Genomic DNA, 20,505 nt, shown 5'->3' with positions numbered 1-20,505 from the left:
ATGTGTGGCGTAACCGTAAAAGTGCGGGAGTGCAGTCGTTTTCACTTCTTGTAGGAAAGCAAAGTCAACTCCCATGGCTCGTATGGTTTCTTTCAAAAGTTTGATCTTGACAGGAGAACTGATCATGTTGATATTCGTTGTCGCCAGGCGGTAAGCCTGGCAACGCTTTGTTTGGGCGAGGTTATCCATGTTGAAGTTGGAGAGAAGCGAACATCGGAAGTGATGTCACCCCCCGACGAACGCGGTCCTCCATGTGCTGCTTATGCTGCATGATCCGGCGGCGCCTCAGCTGGCCGCGGATCGGGATCTTGTGTCTCGACGTCCTCGGCCCACGAAGCGGGCGCGGATGTCTGTTCATGTTCCATAGCCTCGGAATGTTTGATAGTAAGGGACCGGGCGACTTCGCTGCCTGCACTGGTACCTTCCCGCTGCTCACTGTTTCTGTCAATGGGCTGATGGTCGAAAGCTGCATGTTTTTCTGTCTGTTCTGCAAGGTTGGAGTCAGTGGAAACAGCCTCAGCTTCGCGGCTGGCTTCTTGAGTGGTCAGTTGTTCTTCCCCGGCCGAATGCGAACCTCTGTGTTCCGACACGGTCCGACGACAGCGCTTTCGGCGTTTCGGTGATCGCTGTTTCCGTACATGGCCTTCATTGTCAGAAGACGGCACTGACTCACGCTCCGCCGGAACAAACGCTTCGGTCGGTACAATAAGAGAATCAATTGCCATCTTGCTGGCGTCAATGTCTGTCGCGTTCGGTAGCTTCAGAGTCGTAGTACTATTTTCCACCACTGGCCAGGTCGGTGGATCATCCAGGTTTTTGTCCGTGGAAAGTGATTCTTGTACCGCTGAAGCGGTCGGCCGTGTCTGTTGTGTGGAGAACGTCGTGAGCGCCGCCGCGTAAGTCACGGGTAGAATAGTCTTCGCCGCTGGTGGTGCAACGTCCTTCGGTGGGAGTTGTGTGATCCGACGCTGGAGGCACTCGGAACGAAGGTGACCTTCCTTGCCGCATCCGGAACACGTCTTCGGCTGGCCGTCATAAATAACTATGGCCCGGCATCCTCCTATCTGTAGATAGGATGGCACGTGTCGTTGGAGATCTATGTGCACTTGGCGTACTCCATTGAGTACTGGATACGTCTTAAACTGGGTCCATTTTTCAGCCACGTGTTCGTGTACCGTGTCGTAGGGACGGAGCGCCGCTACAACTTCTGCCGCCGGGAGTTCAAATGGAAGTTCGAATATGCGTATAGTCCTCAGTCCCATTGCGGCATGGCCGACTTCGACGTTGCCAACACTGCCATCTGCGTGGCAGAAGCGGAGTTCTTGTTTCATCTCACGAAGCACCTTGTCGCATGTAGTTTCGTTTATGAGCTTTACATAGACCGTACTACTGACGATCGAAAAGTGAATGCAGACAATGTCGGCAGCCGGAATCTTGGCTTCCTCTTTCAAAAAGCGTTCGACTTTGAGCGCCTTTGGTCGGGTAAAGTCGTTCCAAAATGTGAATTTCAAGGTTGATCTTCTGTATTGGTTTGCCATGGTCTTGTAGCGCTACGCGTCACGTTAGTGTCGGCCGAAGAAAGTAAACAAGGTGCGCGGGCCCTCCCTGACAGCGGAGAGCACACACCGCACATCTGCTTCGCTCGGCTGCGAGAGCAGCACTGACTAGACCACGAGCTGCGGGCGTGGCTAGGAGCGATATACTTCAATTCGCACCTCGAACATGAAATGCACTACTGGCCATTAAAATTGCTACACCACGAAGATTACGTGCTACAGACGCGAAATTTAACCGACAGGAGGAAGATGCTGTGATATGCAAATGATTAGATTTTCAGGGCATTCACACAAGGTTGGCGCCGGTGGCGACACCTACAATGTGCTGACATGAGGAAAGTTTCCAACCGATTTCTCATACACAAACAGCAGTTGACCGGCGTTGCCTGTTGAAACGTTGTTGTGATGCCTCGTGTAAGGAGGAGAAATGCGTACCATCACGTTTCCGACTTTGATAAAGGTCGGATTGTAGCCTATCGCGATTGCGGTTTATCGTATCGCGACATTGCAGCTTGCGTTGGTCGAGATCCAATGACTGTTAGCAGAATATGGAATCGGTGGATTCAGGTAGGTAATACGGAACTCCGTGCTGGATCCCAACGGCCTCGTATCACTAGCAGTCGAGATGACAGGCATCTTATCCGCATGGCTGTAACGGATCGTGTAGCCACGTCTCGACCCTGAGTCAACAGATGGGGACGTTCGCAAGACAATAACCATCTGCACGAACAGTTCGACGATGTTTGCAGGAGACTGGACTATCAGCTCGGAGACCACGGCTGCGGTTGCCCTTGACGCTGCATCACAGACAGGAGCGCCTGCGATGGTGTACTCAACGACGAACCTGGGTGCTAGAATGGAAAACGTCATTTTTTCAGATGAATCCAGGTTCTGTTTATAGCATCATGATGGTCGCATCCGTGTTTGGTGACATCGCGGTGAACGCACATTGGAAGCGTGTATTCATCATCGCCATACTGGCGTATCACCCGGCGTGATGGTATGGGGTGCCATTGATTACACCTCTCGGTCACCTCTTGTTCGCATTGACGGCACTTTGAACAGTGGACGTTACATTTCAGATGTGTTACGACCCGTGGCTCTACCCTTCATTCGATCCCTGCGAATCTCTACATTTCAGCAGGATAATGCACGACCGCGTGCTACAGGTCCTGTACGGGCCTTTCTGGATACAGAAAATGTTCGACTGTTGGTCTGGCCAGCACATTCTGTAGATCTCTCACCAATTGAAAACGTCTGGTCAATGGTGGCCGAGCGACTGGCTCGTCACAATACGCCAGTCACTACTCTTGATGAACTGTGGTATCGTGTTGAAGCTGCATGGGCAGCTGTACCTGTACACGGCATCCAAGCTCTGTTTGAGTCAATGCCCAGGCGTATCAAAGCCGTTATTACGGCTAGAGGTGGTTGTTCTGGGTACTGATTTCCCAGGACCTATGCACCCAAACTGTGTGTAAATGTAATCACATGTCAGTTATAGTATAATATATTTGTCCAATGAATACCCGTTTATCATCTGCATTTCTTCTCGGTGTAGCAATTTTAATGGCCAGTATTGTAGATACGGTAGATTGGGCTTCGCCTTTCGGCTAATCAAAATTCCTCATCCGCCCCTTGCTGCCTGCACTCACACGTGATGACAAAGGGTGTCTGCCGGCAGCTGACGCAGGAGCTGAAGAAGATGCTGTCGGAGCTGCACCTGACGGAGGGCCGCCGCGGGGAACCCGAGCGCCGGCGCGAGGTGGCGGTGCGCGGCGGCGCTCTCGTGGCGGAGGGTGCTACCGACCCGGAGCCGATGCGCGTCGAGGACCTGGCGGCGCTCGAGCCCGTGCACGAGGACGCCGTGCTGGCCGAGCTGCACGAGCGCATGCGCAGGGGCCACTGCTACACCTTCGTGGGCGACGTGCTGCTGCTCCTCAACCCCAACGAGCAGCAGAACATCTACGGCCCGGAGGTACTGTACGCCGCCCCTCTGCACTGCTCCTTCAACTGTATTTGTTTATGAAACTTCCTGGCAGATTAAAACTGTGTGCCGGACCGAGACTCGAACTCGGGACCTTTGCCTTTCGCGGGCAAGTGCTCCACCAACTGAGCTACCCAAGCACTTGCCCGCGAAAGGCAAAGGTCCTGAGTTTGAGTCTCGGTCCGGCACACAGTTTTAATCTGCCAGAAAGTTTCATATCAGCGCACACTCCGATGCAGAGTGAAAATATCATTCTGGAAACATTCCCCAGGCTGTGGCTAAGCTATGTCTCCGCAATATCCTTTCTTTCAGGAGTGCTAGTTTGCAAGGTTCGCAGGGGAGATTCTGCATAGTTTGGAAGGTAGGAGACGAGGTACTGGCAGAAGTGAAGCTGTGAGGACGGGGCCTGAGTCGTGCTTGGGTAGCTCAGTTAGTAGAGCACTTGCCCGCGAAAGGCAAAGATCCCGAGTTCGAGTCTCGGTCTGGCACACAGTTTTAATCTGCCAGGAAGTTTCATATCAGCGCACACTCCGCTGCAGAGTGAAATTCTCATTCTGGAAACATTCCCCAGGCTGTGGCTAAGCCATGTCTCCGTAATATCCTTTCTTTCAGGAGTGCTAGTTCTGCAAGGTTCGCAGGGGAGCTTCTGTAAAGTTTGGAAGGTAGGAGACGAGGTACTGGCAGAAGTAAAGCTATGAGTACCGGGCGTGAGTCGTGCTTGGATAGCTCAGTTGGTGGAGCACTTTCCCGCGAAAGGCAAAGGTCCCGAGTTCGAGTCTCGGTCCAGCACACATTTTCAATCTGTCAGGAAATTTCATATCAGCGCACACTCCACTGCGGAGTGAAATTCTCATTCTGGTATTTGTTTATTTCAAAATATTGCTGTGTACGCGTAGAATTTTTCCCTGATGATAAAAATTTGTTTCCAAGGTGCAATGCTATATATAGCTATGCTGTTAGTTATAATGGTAGCTTAATTCATGAAGTTTCCACATGTGCACTATCAGCAGCCCGCAGAACGTCTAGACGATACTCAATTTATTTCCTTGTCTTCACCAACATCTCTTCCATCGCAGCATCTGCTCCATTCGTACTCGTGCCTTAAGAGTTTGCACATCTGTAATGAGTGAACTGAACACTAAAATTCTTAACGTAAACCACACAAAAGGTCAGGAAGGGTTACGTCTGGCGAACATGGTGGCAATGATTTTGGACCGTCTCTACCAGTCCAAGTGTCCGGAAAGTTTGCATCCGAGAACCAGCGAACAACAGACCCATAGGGAGCCGGTGCATCATGGTTGGTTCAAATGCCTCTGAGCACTATGCGACTTAACTTCGGAGGTCATCAGTCGCCTAGAACTTAGAGCTACTTAAACCTAACTAACCTAAGGACATCACACACATCCATGCCCGAGGCAGGATTCGAACCTGCGACCGTAGCGGTCGCTCGGTTCCAGACTGTAGCGCCTAGAACCGCACGGCCACTCCGGCCGGCGCCGGTGCATCATCTTGTTGAAACATTACCAATGTAGAAATTCCTGTAACTGAGGTCCAACGTACAGGTTCTAACACTTTCAAGTAAACTGTTACAGTAATGTAAGAGAGAGAATGGTCTAATAGTCGTGTTGTGCATTAAGCCACATCAAACATTGACTTCCAGCCTCTCCCTTGGCTGCTCTACCACGACATGTGGGTTCTCCGCCCTCCAGATCCGCATTTTATGCATGTTTCCTTTCCCAGGTATGTGAAAAGTCGCTTCATTACAAAAAAAACTAAAAAAAAACAGTTTTAAGGTGCATGCATCTGTTCGTTCCAGCATTTTCCTAAAAAATCGGCGCGTCTGGGCCTACGCCTGGTTACAAAATTTACATGAAGTGCACGCTGACTGCATGGACATGCAGCCGTTTTTGTAAAATCTTCACGGCATTGCTTCTAAATGTGCCGGTTTCTCTGGAAACACGACGCGTCAATTTCCGGGAATTGCGCTAAAATGCTGTACGCACGGCATCAGTTGTGCCCTTACTCACTCCAAGTCTATCGCTTTTTAGCTTGATAAACCTTACGAAAAGACATAACCGCATTTTGACTGTATAATACGCTTTATTGCACAATCTAGATTTCAGCCTTAGTCCATTTTCACGTTTTACAACTGAATGAATACACTACAAAAGTACAGACAGCAGAGCAGCAGTAGAAAAAGTAGTGCAAAAATATAATTAATGTATAGATTGCATGATTTGTTTTCTGTCTTCTGTGTCAAAAATCATCTAAAATATACAACTCCGGTTACACAAACCTGATGTTTCGTAAAATCACTTATTAACAGGATAAGACTGTGAAATAAAACAGAAGATCAGATCACGAGTCTACACTTTGTTTCATTTTGTCCAAGCAACAACCAACATAAACAAAAGTAAAACGATCGTCACAGACGTCACAGTGTGCACCACGCAATTTGCGGTACGTCAGGGACCCAAGTAGTGGAACTGTTTGTTTAACAAGTTGGTTACATTATCTTTGGAACAGGTACAGGATGTCTGTGTTCATATTTTATGGCACGGACAAGCAGCTTCGCCAACGGCCTTGCCGCAGTGGTAACACCGGTTCCCTTCAGATCACCGAAGTTAAGCGCTGTCGGGCTGGGCTAGCACTTGGATGAGTGATCATCTGGTCTGCCGAGCGGGGTGCACTCCGCTCTTGTGAGGAAAACTGAGGAGCTACTTGATTCAGAAGTAGCTGCTCCGGTCTCGGAAACTGACATACGGCCGGGAGAGCGGTGTGCTGACCACATGCCCCCCCCCCCCCCCCCCCATATCCGCAGCCAGTGACGCCTATGAGCTGAGGATGACACGGCGGCCTGTCAGTACCGTTGGACCTTCATTGCCTGTTCGGGAGGAGTTTTTTTTTTCTTTTTTTTCTTTTCTTTAGAAGCAGCTTCACAGTGCACATGTAAAAATCGCGACACGCATCATTGTAATTTAAGAGACATAGAAGTTTAGCCTTATGAGGTCGTTAAATATTTGCTACATGGTCCTATGAGGATAAGTAGTTAAAAACATCGTTAAGGATTACAATTATCTTACATAAGGGCATGTTTGATACATGGTCCATAATATAAAATAAATGCCTATAACCATCGTTAAGAGTTACAAACCCTCTTAACACAAAAGCTTTAAAGATTCTTGCAAAAGACCGAGCAATCAAGAGGACAATAAGGGAAAAAAGAGCATTTCTTTATTCCAACTGTAACACTTGAAAATGGCCTAAGACTGAAACCTAGATCGTGTAACAAAGCAAATCATGCAGTCAAATGGCAGTTATATCTTTCTGTAAGCCTTGCAAGGACCTTAGGACATATTCAGTTTACGTCGCAAATTTTCGCACATTTGTGCTCATGGACCTAAAGATGGGACTGTCGTCCTGAAACCTGGTTGTTCTTCCCCGTTTTGCAAAATAAAATTCTGTTACAACTGTAGCGGATGTTATCAATCATCGTTGCCAGTCTCTTTAAACTGTTCGTACCATACTTTGATGCTCTTCACATCTGGCAGATCTCGGCCGTAGGCATTTTGTAACGGTCGCAGAAATGATGAAACCACAATAACACAATGCGCTTCCGTCTGAACAGACGTCACTGTGATACTAGCACTCCTAAAAAGAATAGAAATAAGGTGGTGTCAGAGAGCATGAGGAAGTGTATCCATAAAAATATGACTTAAGCTATAATTTTCTAAGAACCTCATAGACATTTGGAAGTGTATCCGTAGAAAATTTTATGAATTAAGCTACTATTTGCACCAAGTCGCATAGCTGTATCTACTATAATTCCTTAGAAATAAATTTTTATAATCAGGGAAAGATATTATGCTCAATCTGCACATGCCATCGACTTCGATGCCAATATGCTTCATTTGCACGCGTCCTTGCTTTATTAGGAGGAGACACGTACTGACCGTCATTTCAATCCCGTTATCGAACAATGTGGCGCAGATGTAAGACACTGGATTCGCTTTCAGGGGGACAGCTGTTCAAATCCATGTCCAGCCATCTAGACTTATGTTTCCCTAAGTTGGTTTAAGACAAGTGCCTTTTTTTTGTGGCACAAGGCCAACTTCCTTTCCTATCCTTCATCAAGTCGAATCTGCAATCCAACTCATACACTCACATGACAAAAGTCATGGGATTGCGTTATCCACCCACACATATAGCGGTAGTATCGCGTACACAAGGTATAAAAGGGTAGTGCATTCGCGGAACTTCCGTTTGTACATAAATGATTCATGTGAATAGGTTTCCGACGTGATTATGGCCGCACGATGGCAATTAACAAACTCAACGCAGAATGGTAGTTGGAGCTAGATGCATGGGACATTCCATTTCGGAAATCGTTAGGGGATTCAGTATTCCGAGAACCACAATGTCAAGAGTGTACCATGAATTCCACATTTCAGGCACTTCCTCTCACCCCGGACAACGTAGTAGCCGATGGCCTTCACTTAACGACCAAGAGCAGCGGCATTTACTTATTTGTCAGTGCGTGAAATAACCGCAGATGCACGACGAACATATCCGTTTGGACAGTGGGGCGAACTTTGGCGTTAATGGGATATGGCAGCAGACGACCGACGCAAGTGCCTTTGGTAACAGCACGACATCGCATACAGCGTCAGTCTGGGTTCGTGACCACATCGGCTGGAACCTAGACGACTGGAAAACAGTGGCCTTGTCAGATGAGTCCCGATTTCAGTTGGTAAGTGCTGATGGTAGGGTTCGAGTGTGGCACACATCCCACGAAGCCATGGACCCAGGTTGTCAACATGACATTGTGCAAGCTGGTGTTGGCTCCATAATGTTTTGGGCTGTGTTTACATCGATTGGACATGGTCCTCTGGCCTAATGATCATTGACTAGAAATGGTTATGTTGGTCTAGTTAGAGACCATATGCAGCCATTCATGGACTTCAAGTTCCCAGTTTTTATGGATGACAAGGCGCAATGTCACCGGGCCACAATTGTTCGTGATTAGTTTAAAAAATATTCTAATCCATTGGAGCGACTGATTTGGCCACCCAAATCCCCCGAAATTAATCCCATCGAACATTTATGGGACATAATAGAGAGGTCACTTCGTGTACAGAATCCTTCAGCGGCAATACTTCCACAATGGACGGCTATAGAGACAGCATGGCTCAATATTTCTGCACCGGGCTTCATACGCCGGGGGAAAGGCGGACCGACACGATATTACCAGGTATCTCAGGACTGTTTCCACCTCACTGTAATTCGTGAACTCTAGAAAGGGGAGAGAAATATCATTAATGGAATTCTCAATGTTCAATATTAGGTCCTCTATTGTTTCTCAAACATGTCGACGATCTTCCGGTAATACGAGGGTGAGTCAAATGAAAACCTTAAATTTGTAATAACAAACCGAAATTTCGCGCCGTTATCCTGCGAGTTGGTAGGCGTGCTACAGACAGCGTGCAGAATGGCCAGTAGGTAGCAACATAAGGCAGATGCACACATACCATCGCAGTATCAGTATAAAGATGGCCGCCCCACTTGCGACTTGCACCAGCGAAGAACAGCGATCTGTTATTCGGTTTTTGCGTAGTGAAGGTGTGAAATCTATTGAAATTCATCGACGAATGAAGGTTCAGTACGGTGATGCATGTTTGTCACAGCAGCAAGTCTACGAATGGAGTAGGAATTTCGAAAATGTTGTGACTTCAGTGGAAGATGCTCCTCGTCCAGGTCAGGCACAACGAGTTGTGACTCCACAGAACAATGCAGTAGTTGAAGCCGTAGTGAAGGAAAACCGCCGAGTGACACTGAATAACATTGCAGCATGTTTACAGATTAGTCATGGGTCAGCACACCACATGATGTGCTCCAGTTTCACAAAGTGACTGCAAGAAGGGTGCGACGGCAGCTGACTCAAAAAAATGGTTCAAATGGCTCTGAGCACTATGGGACTTAACATCTTAGGTCATCAGTCCCCTAGAACTTAGAACTACTTAAACCGAACTAACCTAAGCACATCACACACATCCATGCCCGAGGCAGGATTCGAACCTGCGACCGTAGCAGTCACGCGGTTCCGGACTGAAGCGCCTAGAACCGCACGGCCACCGCGGCCGGCGCAGCTGACTCCTGAAATGAGAGAACGACGTGTTGATGCTTGTGAAGAACTTCTTCGGCGCTTTGAACGAGAAGGTGGTGGCTTCCTTGCAAGAATCGTTAGTGGGGACGAAACCTGGGTTTCACTTCCACCAACCAGAAACGAAGGGAGCGACCAAGGAATGGCGCCATTCCTCATCACCAAAACCAAAGAAGTTTCGAACAGAACCATCAGCAGGGAAGGTTATGCTCACTCTCTTTTGGGACGAAAAAGGCGTCATTTTGGAGCATTACACGCCTAGAGGGACCACTGTCACCAGAGCATCATACACAGACCTCCTAAAACTCATCTGCGGCGTGCAATCAAATCAAAGCGACGTAGATTGCTGTCAGTAGGTGTCCTTTTAAGATACGACAGTGCAGGGACCCACACTGCCCGTACAACAGTCGCAACAATCACAGACCGGCATTTTGAGTGTCTTCCTCATCCACCATACTCACCAGACTTTGCCCCAAGTGATTTCGATATGTTTGGACCATTCAAAGATGCAGTGGGAGGAAAGAAGTTCCGTTCTGATGAAGAGGTACGCCACACGGTGCATGAGTGGTTGCGCGGACTACCAAAAGAATTTTTTCTAAAGGAATTTGTGCACTTTGTAAGCGCTGTAGGACATGCATTGAGCGTGGGGGAGATTATGTTGGAAAATGATACAGCTTTGTACCACTTCTGCACAATAAATAATATTTAAAAAAATATTTGAGGTTTTCATTTGACTTAACCTCGTACAAACGAAGCAGAATCTTAACTGACTTACAGCATCAAATGAAATTCTAAATAATATGTTTAGAAAGCTTATTGACTGGTTTTCTGCAAAAGTACTCTCTCTTTCTCTCTAAGTTTTAGGAAAACGGTGCATATTCAATTCTGCACATCGAAACGTGCAACTTCAGCGATAAATTTAAAGCGTGAACGGAGTTAGTACGTACGAAAGAGCCTTTAAAAATTTTGGGTGCACAAATTGATGAAAAATAAGATTGTAAATCAATTCATTTTAGCGCCTAAGGAATTCAATTCATCCACATTTACGCTTAGGGATATTCCAAACCCTAGAAAGAGACAAACCATTAATTTAATATAATTTCCTTTTTTCGTTCAGTAGTGGGCAAAGAAATGGGACTCGGTATACTAAGGAATGGAGAGATACGCTTGAGGACGACTGAGGCTATCGATACTGTGGTAATGAATTTTTCGGTGGGTAGTTCAGTTGAAGAGGAATAGACATATCTAAAGGGGGCAATCACAGAAGCTGGAAGGAAAACCGTAGGCACATGGAAGAGAAAAAAAACTGCAGAGAAATAATGGATAACAGAAGAACTCAGTTGATAGACGGAAGAAGGAAATACAAAAATGTTCAGTGAAGTTCAGGAATTCAGAAATACAAGTCATTTAGGAACGAAAGTTAAAGCAAAATGACTGCAGGAAAAGTATGAAGCAATTTAATAAAAGAAGAAACAAACTGTGTATTTTCCGTGGGGGGGGGGAGGGGGGGGAGGGGGGGGGGAAGGAGCGCCTGGTCCCGGCACGAATCCGCCCGGCGTATTTGTGTCGAGGTCCGGTGAAGAGGCCAGTCTGTGGATGGTTTTTAGGCGGTTTTACATCTGCCTCGGCGAATGTGGGCTGGTTCCCCTTATTCCGCCTCAGTTACACTATGTTGGCGATTGCAGCGCAAACAAGTTCTCCACGTACGCGTACATCACCATTACTCTACCACGCAAACACAGGGGATTACACTAGTCTGGTGTGAGACGGTCCCTGGGAGGTCCACAAGGGGCCGAACCGAACAATAACCCTGGGTTCGGTGTGGGTAGGCGGAGGGGTGAAGTGAACTGCGGTAGTCGTCGTGGGGTTGTGGATCACTGCGGCTGCGGCGGGGACGGAGCCTCTCCGTCGTTTCTAGGTCCCGGGTTAACATACATACACACATAAAATTGCTGACTATAGGTTCAGCTTTCTCATAATGAAGCTCCATAAAGTTATGATTCGAGTTGAATGAGCCAGACTGAGTCTGCAGCGGTGGGTGACTGTGTTGCAGGTGCACACCAAGTACCAGTTCAAGTCGCGGTCGGACAACGCGCCGCACATCTTCGCGGTGGCTGACCGCGCCTACCAGGACGCGATGCACCACGAGGAGCCGCAGACCATCCTGCTGGCTGGCGAGACCGCCTCCGGCAAGACCACCTCGCTGTCGCATCTGGTCCACCACCTCGCCTTCCTGGGAAAGGTCAGTAGCCCGGCCGAGCTGCGACAACCACTGCACCGTCTCCTGCTACATCTCACAAATGAAAAGCTAAACGAGAAATTTATCCTGTTGGTTTATACTATGCCCTTGCCAAAGCCTTTGAGTGTGTTATTCTGTCGGTTTAACTATGAGCGTGCCAAAGTCTTGAATTTATTGAACACAAAATTCTATGTGGATAACTAGTTGTGGCATTGTCTCGTCAGGACACTGCCTTATCTTGACAAAAGAAAGCAGAGGATCTCATAGACAGACGATGTCAACTGCACGGCTCGAACCTCAGAAGGGGGGAACGTAGTTTACAGGGTTCCACAGGGATCTGTACTAAGGCCACTCTTCTTCTCACAAGGGAACCTCCCCATCGCACCCCCCTGAGATTCAGTTATAAGCTGGCACAGTGGATAGGCCTTGAAAAACTGAACACAGACCAATCGAGAAAACAGGAAGAAGTTGTGTGGAACTATGAAAAAAATAAGCAAAATATACAAACGGAGTAGTCCATCTGCAACATAAGCAACATCAAGGATCGTATGGGCAGAGGGGCGCGGTAGTCCCGTGGTTACAGTGAGAAGCTGCGGAGTAAGAGGTCCTTCGTTCAAGTCTTCCGTCACGTGAAAATTTTAACTTTTTATTTTCAGACAATTATTATCTGCCCGTCCGTCCGTCCGATGCGAGGTAACTGCACAGTAGTATGGGGACGCTACACCTAAGCAAACATCGAAACACACGACATCAGTCGACTACAGCGCACGGAAGAGAGAGTATTCCTGCTAAAGAGGCTCCCTGGCTGGCAGTTGCATTCATTTGTTGCAGTTTGAGTGACAAAATCTTATGTTTTCATCACTTTTTCGGGAGTGATTATCACATCCACAAGAAAACCTAAATCGGGCAAGGTAGAAGAATCTTTTTACCCATCCGCCAAGTGTACAAGTTAGGTGGGTCGACAACATATTCCTGTCATGTGACGCACATGCCGTCACCAGTGTCGTATAGGATATATCAGACGTGTTTTCCTGTGGAGGAATCGGTTGACCTATGACCTTGCGGTCAAATGTTTTTGGTTCTCATTGGAGAGGCACGTCCTTTCGTCCACTAACCGCACGGTTTTGCGGTGCGGTCACAAAACACAAACACTAAACTTATTACAGTGAACAAAGACGTCAATGAACGAACGGACAGATCATAACTTTGCGAAAATAAAGAAAGGAAACTTTTCACTCGAGGGAAGACTTGAACCAAGGACCTCTCGTTCCGCAGCTGCTCGCGCTAACCACGAGACCACGGCGCTCCTGCGCTCACATCATCCTTGATGTTGCTTATCTTGCACATGGGCTACTTCGTTTCTATATTTTGCTTATTTTTTTCATAGTTCCACACAACTTCTTCCTGTTTTCTCGATTGATCTACGTTCAGTTTTTCAAGGCCTATCCACTGTGCCAACTTATAACTAAATCTGAGGGGGGTGCGATGGGGAGGTTCCCTTGTCAGCCTACATAAATGATCTCCGAATTACTGTAAAGGGCAATTACAAACTGTAATGTCTGTTGACGACATAGGCATAGTAAACAAGGTTCCAAACTCAACTACAGCAAATACAGCTCATACGATAGCTCGAAAGCTGCCTCTGTTCTCCTTGAATTTATTCTGAGCTTTTACACCTGTCTCTTGTAGTGATGTGTTCGCCCCAACGTAGAGCGATCAAATGATTTACCCATCGCACTACGTAATTGGCCCATTGAACTAATTGATCACATACCTATTTCTCATGCGCAATGGATAATGACAATAGGAATTCACTGGTTACTCGATAGGAAAATAACATCGTGAGCAGCGCAGCATTCTCTGTAGTTTCGTCGGTTTATCTCGCACAAGGCCCAGCTTCCTTTTAATATCAGATATCTTCAAAGCTCATATCATCTGGGGCACTTCAGAGTGACTGGACTGAAAGCAGTTATGAAATGTTGGGTTACGGTTACTCATCTCGAGAATACTGTCCCATCCAAAACCTTGTAAAAGCAATGTAACGTATCATGCTATAAATCATCCATAACCTACAATCACTCATGTAAAGTAAGGAAATACAATAGGTAAAATAATTAAATTCAGTCATTTCTGTGGCGATCGGATGATCAAATTACGAAACACAGGAGATGCACGCGTTACACATTTATACACTAATCCATGCAGAGTTTCGAAACTTCTGATCTAGTTGGATAAATACTCTCAACACCTAGAGTGCGCTGGAGGGTGTCAGGGGAATAAGTCTATGTGGACTAGTGGAGCCGATTACCAACACCTACAAGGCCATGGCGATACAAAAATCATAAACTGGCCGAGTTTTTCCACAAATATACATGACTATCTTACTTATCCAGGAATGAGCTCAAGGGACTACTTGTGTTCTATGACAGTAGTGTACATATTATGAACACCTGGTCAACTGATGGCCAGTATTCAGTCCATCTTCCACAACTCCAGAAAGCGTGTAGTAAATCAGAATTACACATGTATGTGGTTACTCGTTAACCTCAAGAGAATGAGGTCTATACATTAAACATAGCCATCGGTAGATAAATAGAGAATCACATAAGGCCAGAATACAGTCTATTTCCGGTAAGTTCAGAAACCACAGTATAAATCAGAATTATTCATGCATGTGGGTATTTGTTAAACATAAGAGAACGAGATCTTTTGTTTAAAGATAACCACGGGTTTATAATCTTGAGCTGAGAAGCACGTGTTTTGAAGGAGACCAATAACAGTTCAGACATTCACATAATAAACCGATTTAAAAACAGAGAAACTCCAGCAGACAGAATTCAGTATGAAAATAATAAGAACATGTAAAAACATCGCGGGAAATATCACCCACTTTTACACTACCAGAAACACAACACTGCAAGTTTAATGGTCACCCTCCCAAGACAAAGTAAGACCCACGGAACTACATAACACGCGTGAACTTTGTGAGACTACGGTTGAGCCTTTAAGCACGCCCCTATAATTCTATTAAGATGTGAACCCGGTGACCTTCTTGGTGAACAGACAGCTTCCTATAGATCATGTAAATAATTAAACAAAAGTTGCACAACGGATAATTATATTAAACACGTGTATTTAAAGACTGGTGGTCCAGTCATACACTACCCTCTCATATTTATAATGAGTAAGATTTCACCTAGTTATGGAGTAAAAAAAAGGCCACAATAAAGTCCTGTTTATTGTTAAAACACATGGACTTGACTCCAAACATTTAACTGATAATACAAGTAGTTATTAAGTGCACAGTATTTCAAATGCATTACCAAAAGTACACGATAATACCTCGGCACATATGGGTGGGACGGGAAAGTAAATTATAATAATGACGTACCATAAGCTGTGTTCATGTAAACCGCCAATGATTGCTGAATTAGGTAACTGATTAAAGGAAAGACCCAGAAAAGTACATATGAGCACAATTTCCTTTGCCTAAGTGCAAGTTGAGTTTAGCTGAGTGCATACATTATTTCAAAAAGGCAAAACTCAACTCGAAACAAATGACTTCTTGTCCACTTCGTCACGTCACGCGCAAATGCTTACGGTCCTTATAAAAATTGCAGAGAACGGCTGCAGTGGTAGCTGAAAGTTACAAGTTCGCCCCCAGTATCTGTGATCGGCTGCGAGACAGTGTCTCAAAACGACCATCATCCACAACATTGTCTGCTGTCAGGACAGACGAAGGCGAAGTACTCCCTGTGTGGGGCTCTTAGATGAAATCCCTATATGTTCGCCTTCCAGAAATATTGCTGACTGTGCCAGCACCAGATTCTTGTTAGCCAGTCGCTCTGAACCTCCGGTGTTCTGCCCAATGAAAAATTCATAAAAATATTAGCAACCTCCCTGCGCTTAAAAAGTATGTGGTGATTAACCAGCCTCTCTTAGCGTGGAGCAGAAATCGGAAATTCTATCCTACAGTGAGGTTGGTTTCTTGTTTCGGATAATGATAGAGGCTACACATGGTTACTCGTGAGTCCTAATCACCATTACAAAAATAATTTTGGTGAGCCAATCCTCGGACAATTACAAAACTTCCACATCAATTAATGCTAACCTCTTTTGGGTCCAGCAGTTTCCTCTCGCTCTGATTGTGTCATGTTTCTCGATCCCCTTCCAGATTCCCATCTTTTTGGAAAGCATTCTTTTCGCTGCTTCTCATAATGGCAGTTTACAAGTTACAGAGTTCGGCCGCCTGCCTGCTGGTGCGACCGTCAAAGGGGCATCATGTTACAACCAAATTTCGCCCATCGCCGATTGTATACCCGCCAGCAGCTTTACCTTTCTTCCGAAAAACAGTTTTACTACGCGCTTCCTATTCTACCCCGGTGGCCCTCATGTTCTCACAGCCAGCCAGTGGATTCAGTTTACAGAAAAATTTCACATAGCTTTCACCGCTGTATACAAATGACCTGAAGGAATGTTTATTAAATTCACAATCATTGGTGTCTGTTTCAGTTACACGCACTCTTTCATGGATCCTAGTAATGAGATTTGGTATGTAGTCTAATTTAAATAGTGACTTGTTAATTAGGCTACAGAGCAGTTTTGTAAAAAACTGTCATGTATCAGTTTACCCTAAGAAAAATTTAGAGGAACAAGACCCGCGAAACATTTGCATTATCTCCTCAAAGAACTGTAACGAATTACCGGCAAACTCAAATCGAACTAATCTACCAAATGCTTTGCACATGATGCCAAGGCAAAGCTCGGAGAAATGCGTCCATCAGCTAGCATGTCCCATCGTAAAGTGCCTTACTTCCCTGTGCGGGTGCACGTTCACTCTACGCCGAAGGTGGGTGAAAAGAACCGTTGCCAACTACGCACCTGTACCTCGTGAAATGGGATCACCGCCCTGTGTTACTGACAAGCGTCTCTTGTTTTAGCACAAGCAATCTAAAGGTTAGATTGCCACTACAAAGCCACTACTGTACGAAGGGCTCTGAATACAATGCAGCGGGTTCCAACAAATTAACCCCCCCCCCCCCACACACACACACACACAATCGCACACACATTCACGTACAAGATGGGAAAAGATGGGAAGGAAAATGGACTGCGTAAGAAAAAACAAATAAATAACACAGACGCATTCTCCTTCCTTAGAGGCTACGTGTCGACGTGGGAGCGAAAATACAAACAAACTCATTGCTATCAACACATCAAGGGATAAATTGCACTTAACATTTACGCAGTGGATGTTATTGACGCCTTTCAATCTTAGGTCCTACAAGTATGTCACAGCTAAAAGTTTCCGTCTTAAACTGACTAATGTTATGTGACTTCAAATAAGCAAACATGACCATCCAGCACCAGAAGTAGACACTGATGGTTGCACGCTAAATGAAACAACCCTTGCACAATTCCTAGGTTTCCAGTTGGATAAAATATTAAAATGGAATCATTACATAGATAAATTAACGAAGAAGCTCAGTTCAGCATGTTTTGTCCTTAAAAGCATCTCTAATTGCGCTGAGCTAAAGAGAAGTGTGCTGGCCAATTTTGTGTAGTTCCATTCCTTGTTGTATTCTGAAGTACAGGACCGGAAGCGAACTGTAACAAACTCTTTAAAGGAGACTAGCGTATTTCGTGCAGAAGTCTTCTTGAAATTCTTACACTTACTACCCAAAACATTTACTCCTTAACGGTTTTTGTTGATGCCAATAAAGATCAGTGTCAGCTGAAATGTGGTCTACACAATCACAATAAAACACACAAAATAATTTTCATTTAGAAAATAGAATAGGACCTGGGATTCAGAGTGGAGCTGTACACTCCGGTGCAAAGGTAGTCAGAAAATTCCCAACAAACACAAAGCAAAAACTTTGATATCTCAATCAGTTCAAAAGAAAATTTAAAAAAATGCCTCTTTAGCCGCTCTTTCTGCAAATTATACAGATTTCTAGAATCAGGGAGTTACGAGTTCTGTTAGCTGCATGGCAAGTAGCAATAATCGTTGTAAAGATACAAGTACTTACGTACTGTTAACAGACCTTTGTGTTTTCAGCTGGGGTGAATACTTTCTTTTGAACAAACCATTGTAGTCGTACTACCGATAAGAGATAAACACTAGCTGTTTCGTTTAATTGAGCTTTTTTTCTTTTAATTAGCAACTTTTTTCCCAATTTACGTGATTGAATGCAGTTGGAAAAGCGATGAAAAGTATTAATCAGTATAGTGATATTTTAATACTAATACACTACGTAGACTACGTTTTTACGCTTTACTTGTCTTTTGTTAAAGTAGATCATGATTCATTCCACGTCTCTAAAGGCTTACCTTCTTGGTGGGATCTATGGAACAAGACGAATGAATGAATGAATGAATGAGTAATGAATGGATGGATGTAGTAAGGGAATCACCCTCCTAGTTCCTAAAAAGTGTGAAGGAATGCAGCAACTGCATTCATTTTCGAACGCTTACTCTGAGATGAAGAGTCGCTCTGAAGATCAGCTGACTGTGATGAATGAGTGGATGGATCAAGGGAACCACTCACCTACTGCCTAAGTAGTGGGAAGGAGTGCAGGAACTGCATTCCTGTGAGAGCGCTTAACTCGATATAGGCCTACAGTGTCGCTCTGAAAATTAGCTGACTGACGCTCCTTTAGAACCCACTTCTTCTGATGTCAGCGCACAGATATCGTTGAGGTGTGCTTCCTTTCAAGATGATTTCCATGCTTCAGGAAAATCATGCTGATGTATTGCCTCTAAAATTGTTTAAGCATGCGCTAACCTCCACTTACTTTTTATTTAATAACCAGTAATCTGCACAGATTCATGGTGTTGTAACGGGCAGTCGTCTCTCACCCATGGCAGCTAATTTATTTACTGATTGTTTTGAAGAAAAAACTCTCAACTCTTCAGTTTTAAAACCGACAGTTTTCTGGAACTATGTCGATGACACATTCATAGTTTGGCCCCATTATGAGGACAAATTGATCTAGTTCCTTCAATATCTTAACTCCATTCACAGAATGTTAAACTTACAGTGGAATGTGAAATGAATGGCTGTCTACCGTTCCTGGATGTATTAGTTCAACTTAAGGAAGATGGGTTTTTTGGGCACAGCCTTTACGGTAAGTCCAACCACCCGTTTTTTCAAGAATGGTGCAAATGGCTCTGAGCACTATGAGACTTAACATCTGAGGTCATCAGTCCCCTAGAACTTAGAACTACTTAAACCTAACTAACCTAAGGACATTACACACACCCATGCCCGAAGCAGGATTCGAACCTGCGACCGTAGCGGTCGCGTGGTTCCAGACTGAAGCGCCTAGAACCGCTCGGCCACTCCGGCCGGCTACCTGTTTTTTACTTAGGGCTTCTAGCTTCGGCGATCCTACGCAGACTATGAGTGTACTTAAAACTTCAGTACATAGGCCTCATGTAGTGTACGAACTGGCAGTCCGCAGGGTAAACTGGTACACTTGGAAGAGATATTCGATAATAATAGATACATAAAACATCAAATTAAGAGAGCTGTGCAAAGGAAAGGTCGAGACCAACCAAGAGACGAGCAACAAGAAAAAGATGTAAAGTCTACGACCTTGCTACTGAATGTAGGAAAAATTTCTTCGAAAACTGCAAGAGTAGTGAAGAAGCATAAACTGGATTTGATCTTTCTTCTATCGGTATAGACCACAGTTCTTATCAGGTCTATGAAAGATGACCTACTTATTCGAAAGGTGAGTATGTGTAAAATTCCTTCTTAGTGTGCTAACAGATAGAAAGGACAAACAATTCGCAGTGTACAATAAAACTTCGAACTGATACATCCTCCTCCCCTCCCCCTCCCCCTCCCCCCTTTCCTTTCTACACGCCAACAAAGCTGCAGTGGCTGAACATTGTATTTCCATGAGCCATTCCTTGGTTTACGGGAAAGTTAAGATACTGGCACAGTCTTATCCTACGCTGATTAAGGGGTCAAGGAAGCTGTGGAAAGACAATTAGCAGACATTCTGCTTAACCAAGACGAGGGTTTCCAGCTCGACAAATCATTGAAGCCTCTCATTTCAAGTTTACTCTCAAAATAGGAAATATTGTTGAAAGCCTTCACTGTCTGCCATTCTAACGTATTCATAATAGTATTCAGCCCCATATTTCGTAAGTACTGTGGATTTGCTGACTGCGCTTGCTTTGTTTTACTCTAAGATGCATGAAATTTCATCTATGAGTGACGCTCTTGTTACCACGAGTGTTATCTCTGACGCATGAACGTTTCTCCAGAGCATTGTGTAAAGTGATTTAAAAAGTCCTGCAAGCGACACACCTTGAAAATGGCTTTAAGATTGTCAGCCGAAATTTCGGAACAAGAATTAGTAACATCCTGGACGCACACAAGATGATGGAAAATCCTTGAACACCATTTCTCAGAACTTATTTATTTTAAGGTTTACTATCCGCCCCGAATGGCGATTCTTTCTATAATTATGCATATCACCAAAGTAAAGAAGAGGCCGCAGCCTCCTGTATACCAAACAGCATGGAATCCGAAAGTATCGGTCATAAGAAA

The 20,505-nt window shown here is 45.2% G+C and overlaps 1 protein-coding gene across 2 annotated transcripts in view; it reads left to right on the top strand.

Moving 5' to 3' along the window:
• LOC126456986 (neither inactivation nor afterpotential protein C) overlaps nucleotides 1-20,505 on the top strand; it is a 390,163-nt gene that overhangs the window by 144,620 nt on the left and 225,038 nt on the right. For both annotated transcript variants that reach the window (XM_050092949.1, XM_050092948.1), the window contains exons 9-10: nucleotides 3,238-3,531; nucleotides 11,754-11,942. In XM_050092949.1, the coding sequence (XP_049948906.1) occupies nucleotides 3,238-3,531; nucleotides 11,754-11,942 (483 nt within the window). The remainder of the gene's footprint in view (nucleotides 1-3,237; nucleotides 3,532-11,753; nucleotides 11,943-20,505) is intronic.

This window comes from Schistocerca serialis, chromosome 2 (assembly GCF_023864345.2).
Source record: "Schistocerca serialis cubense isolate TAMUIC-IGC-003099 chromosome 2, iqSchSeri2.2, whole genome shotgun sequence".
In the NCBI taxonomy this organism is placed as follows: domain Eukaryota; kingdom Metazoa; phylum Arthropoda; class Insecta; order Orthoptera; family Acrididae; genus Schistocerca; species Schistocerca serialis.
The sequence above is the reverse complement of the archived record's forward strand: the minus strand, read 5'-3'. Positions and strand labels throughout refer to the sequence as shown.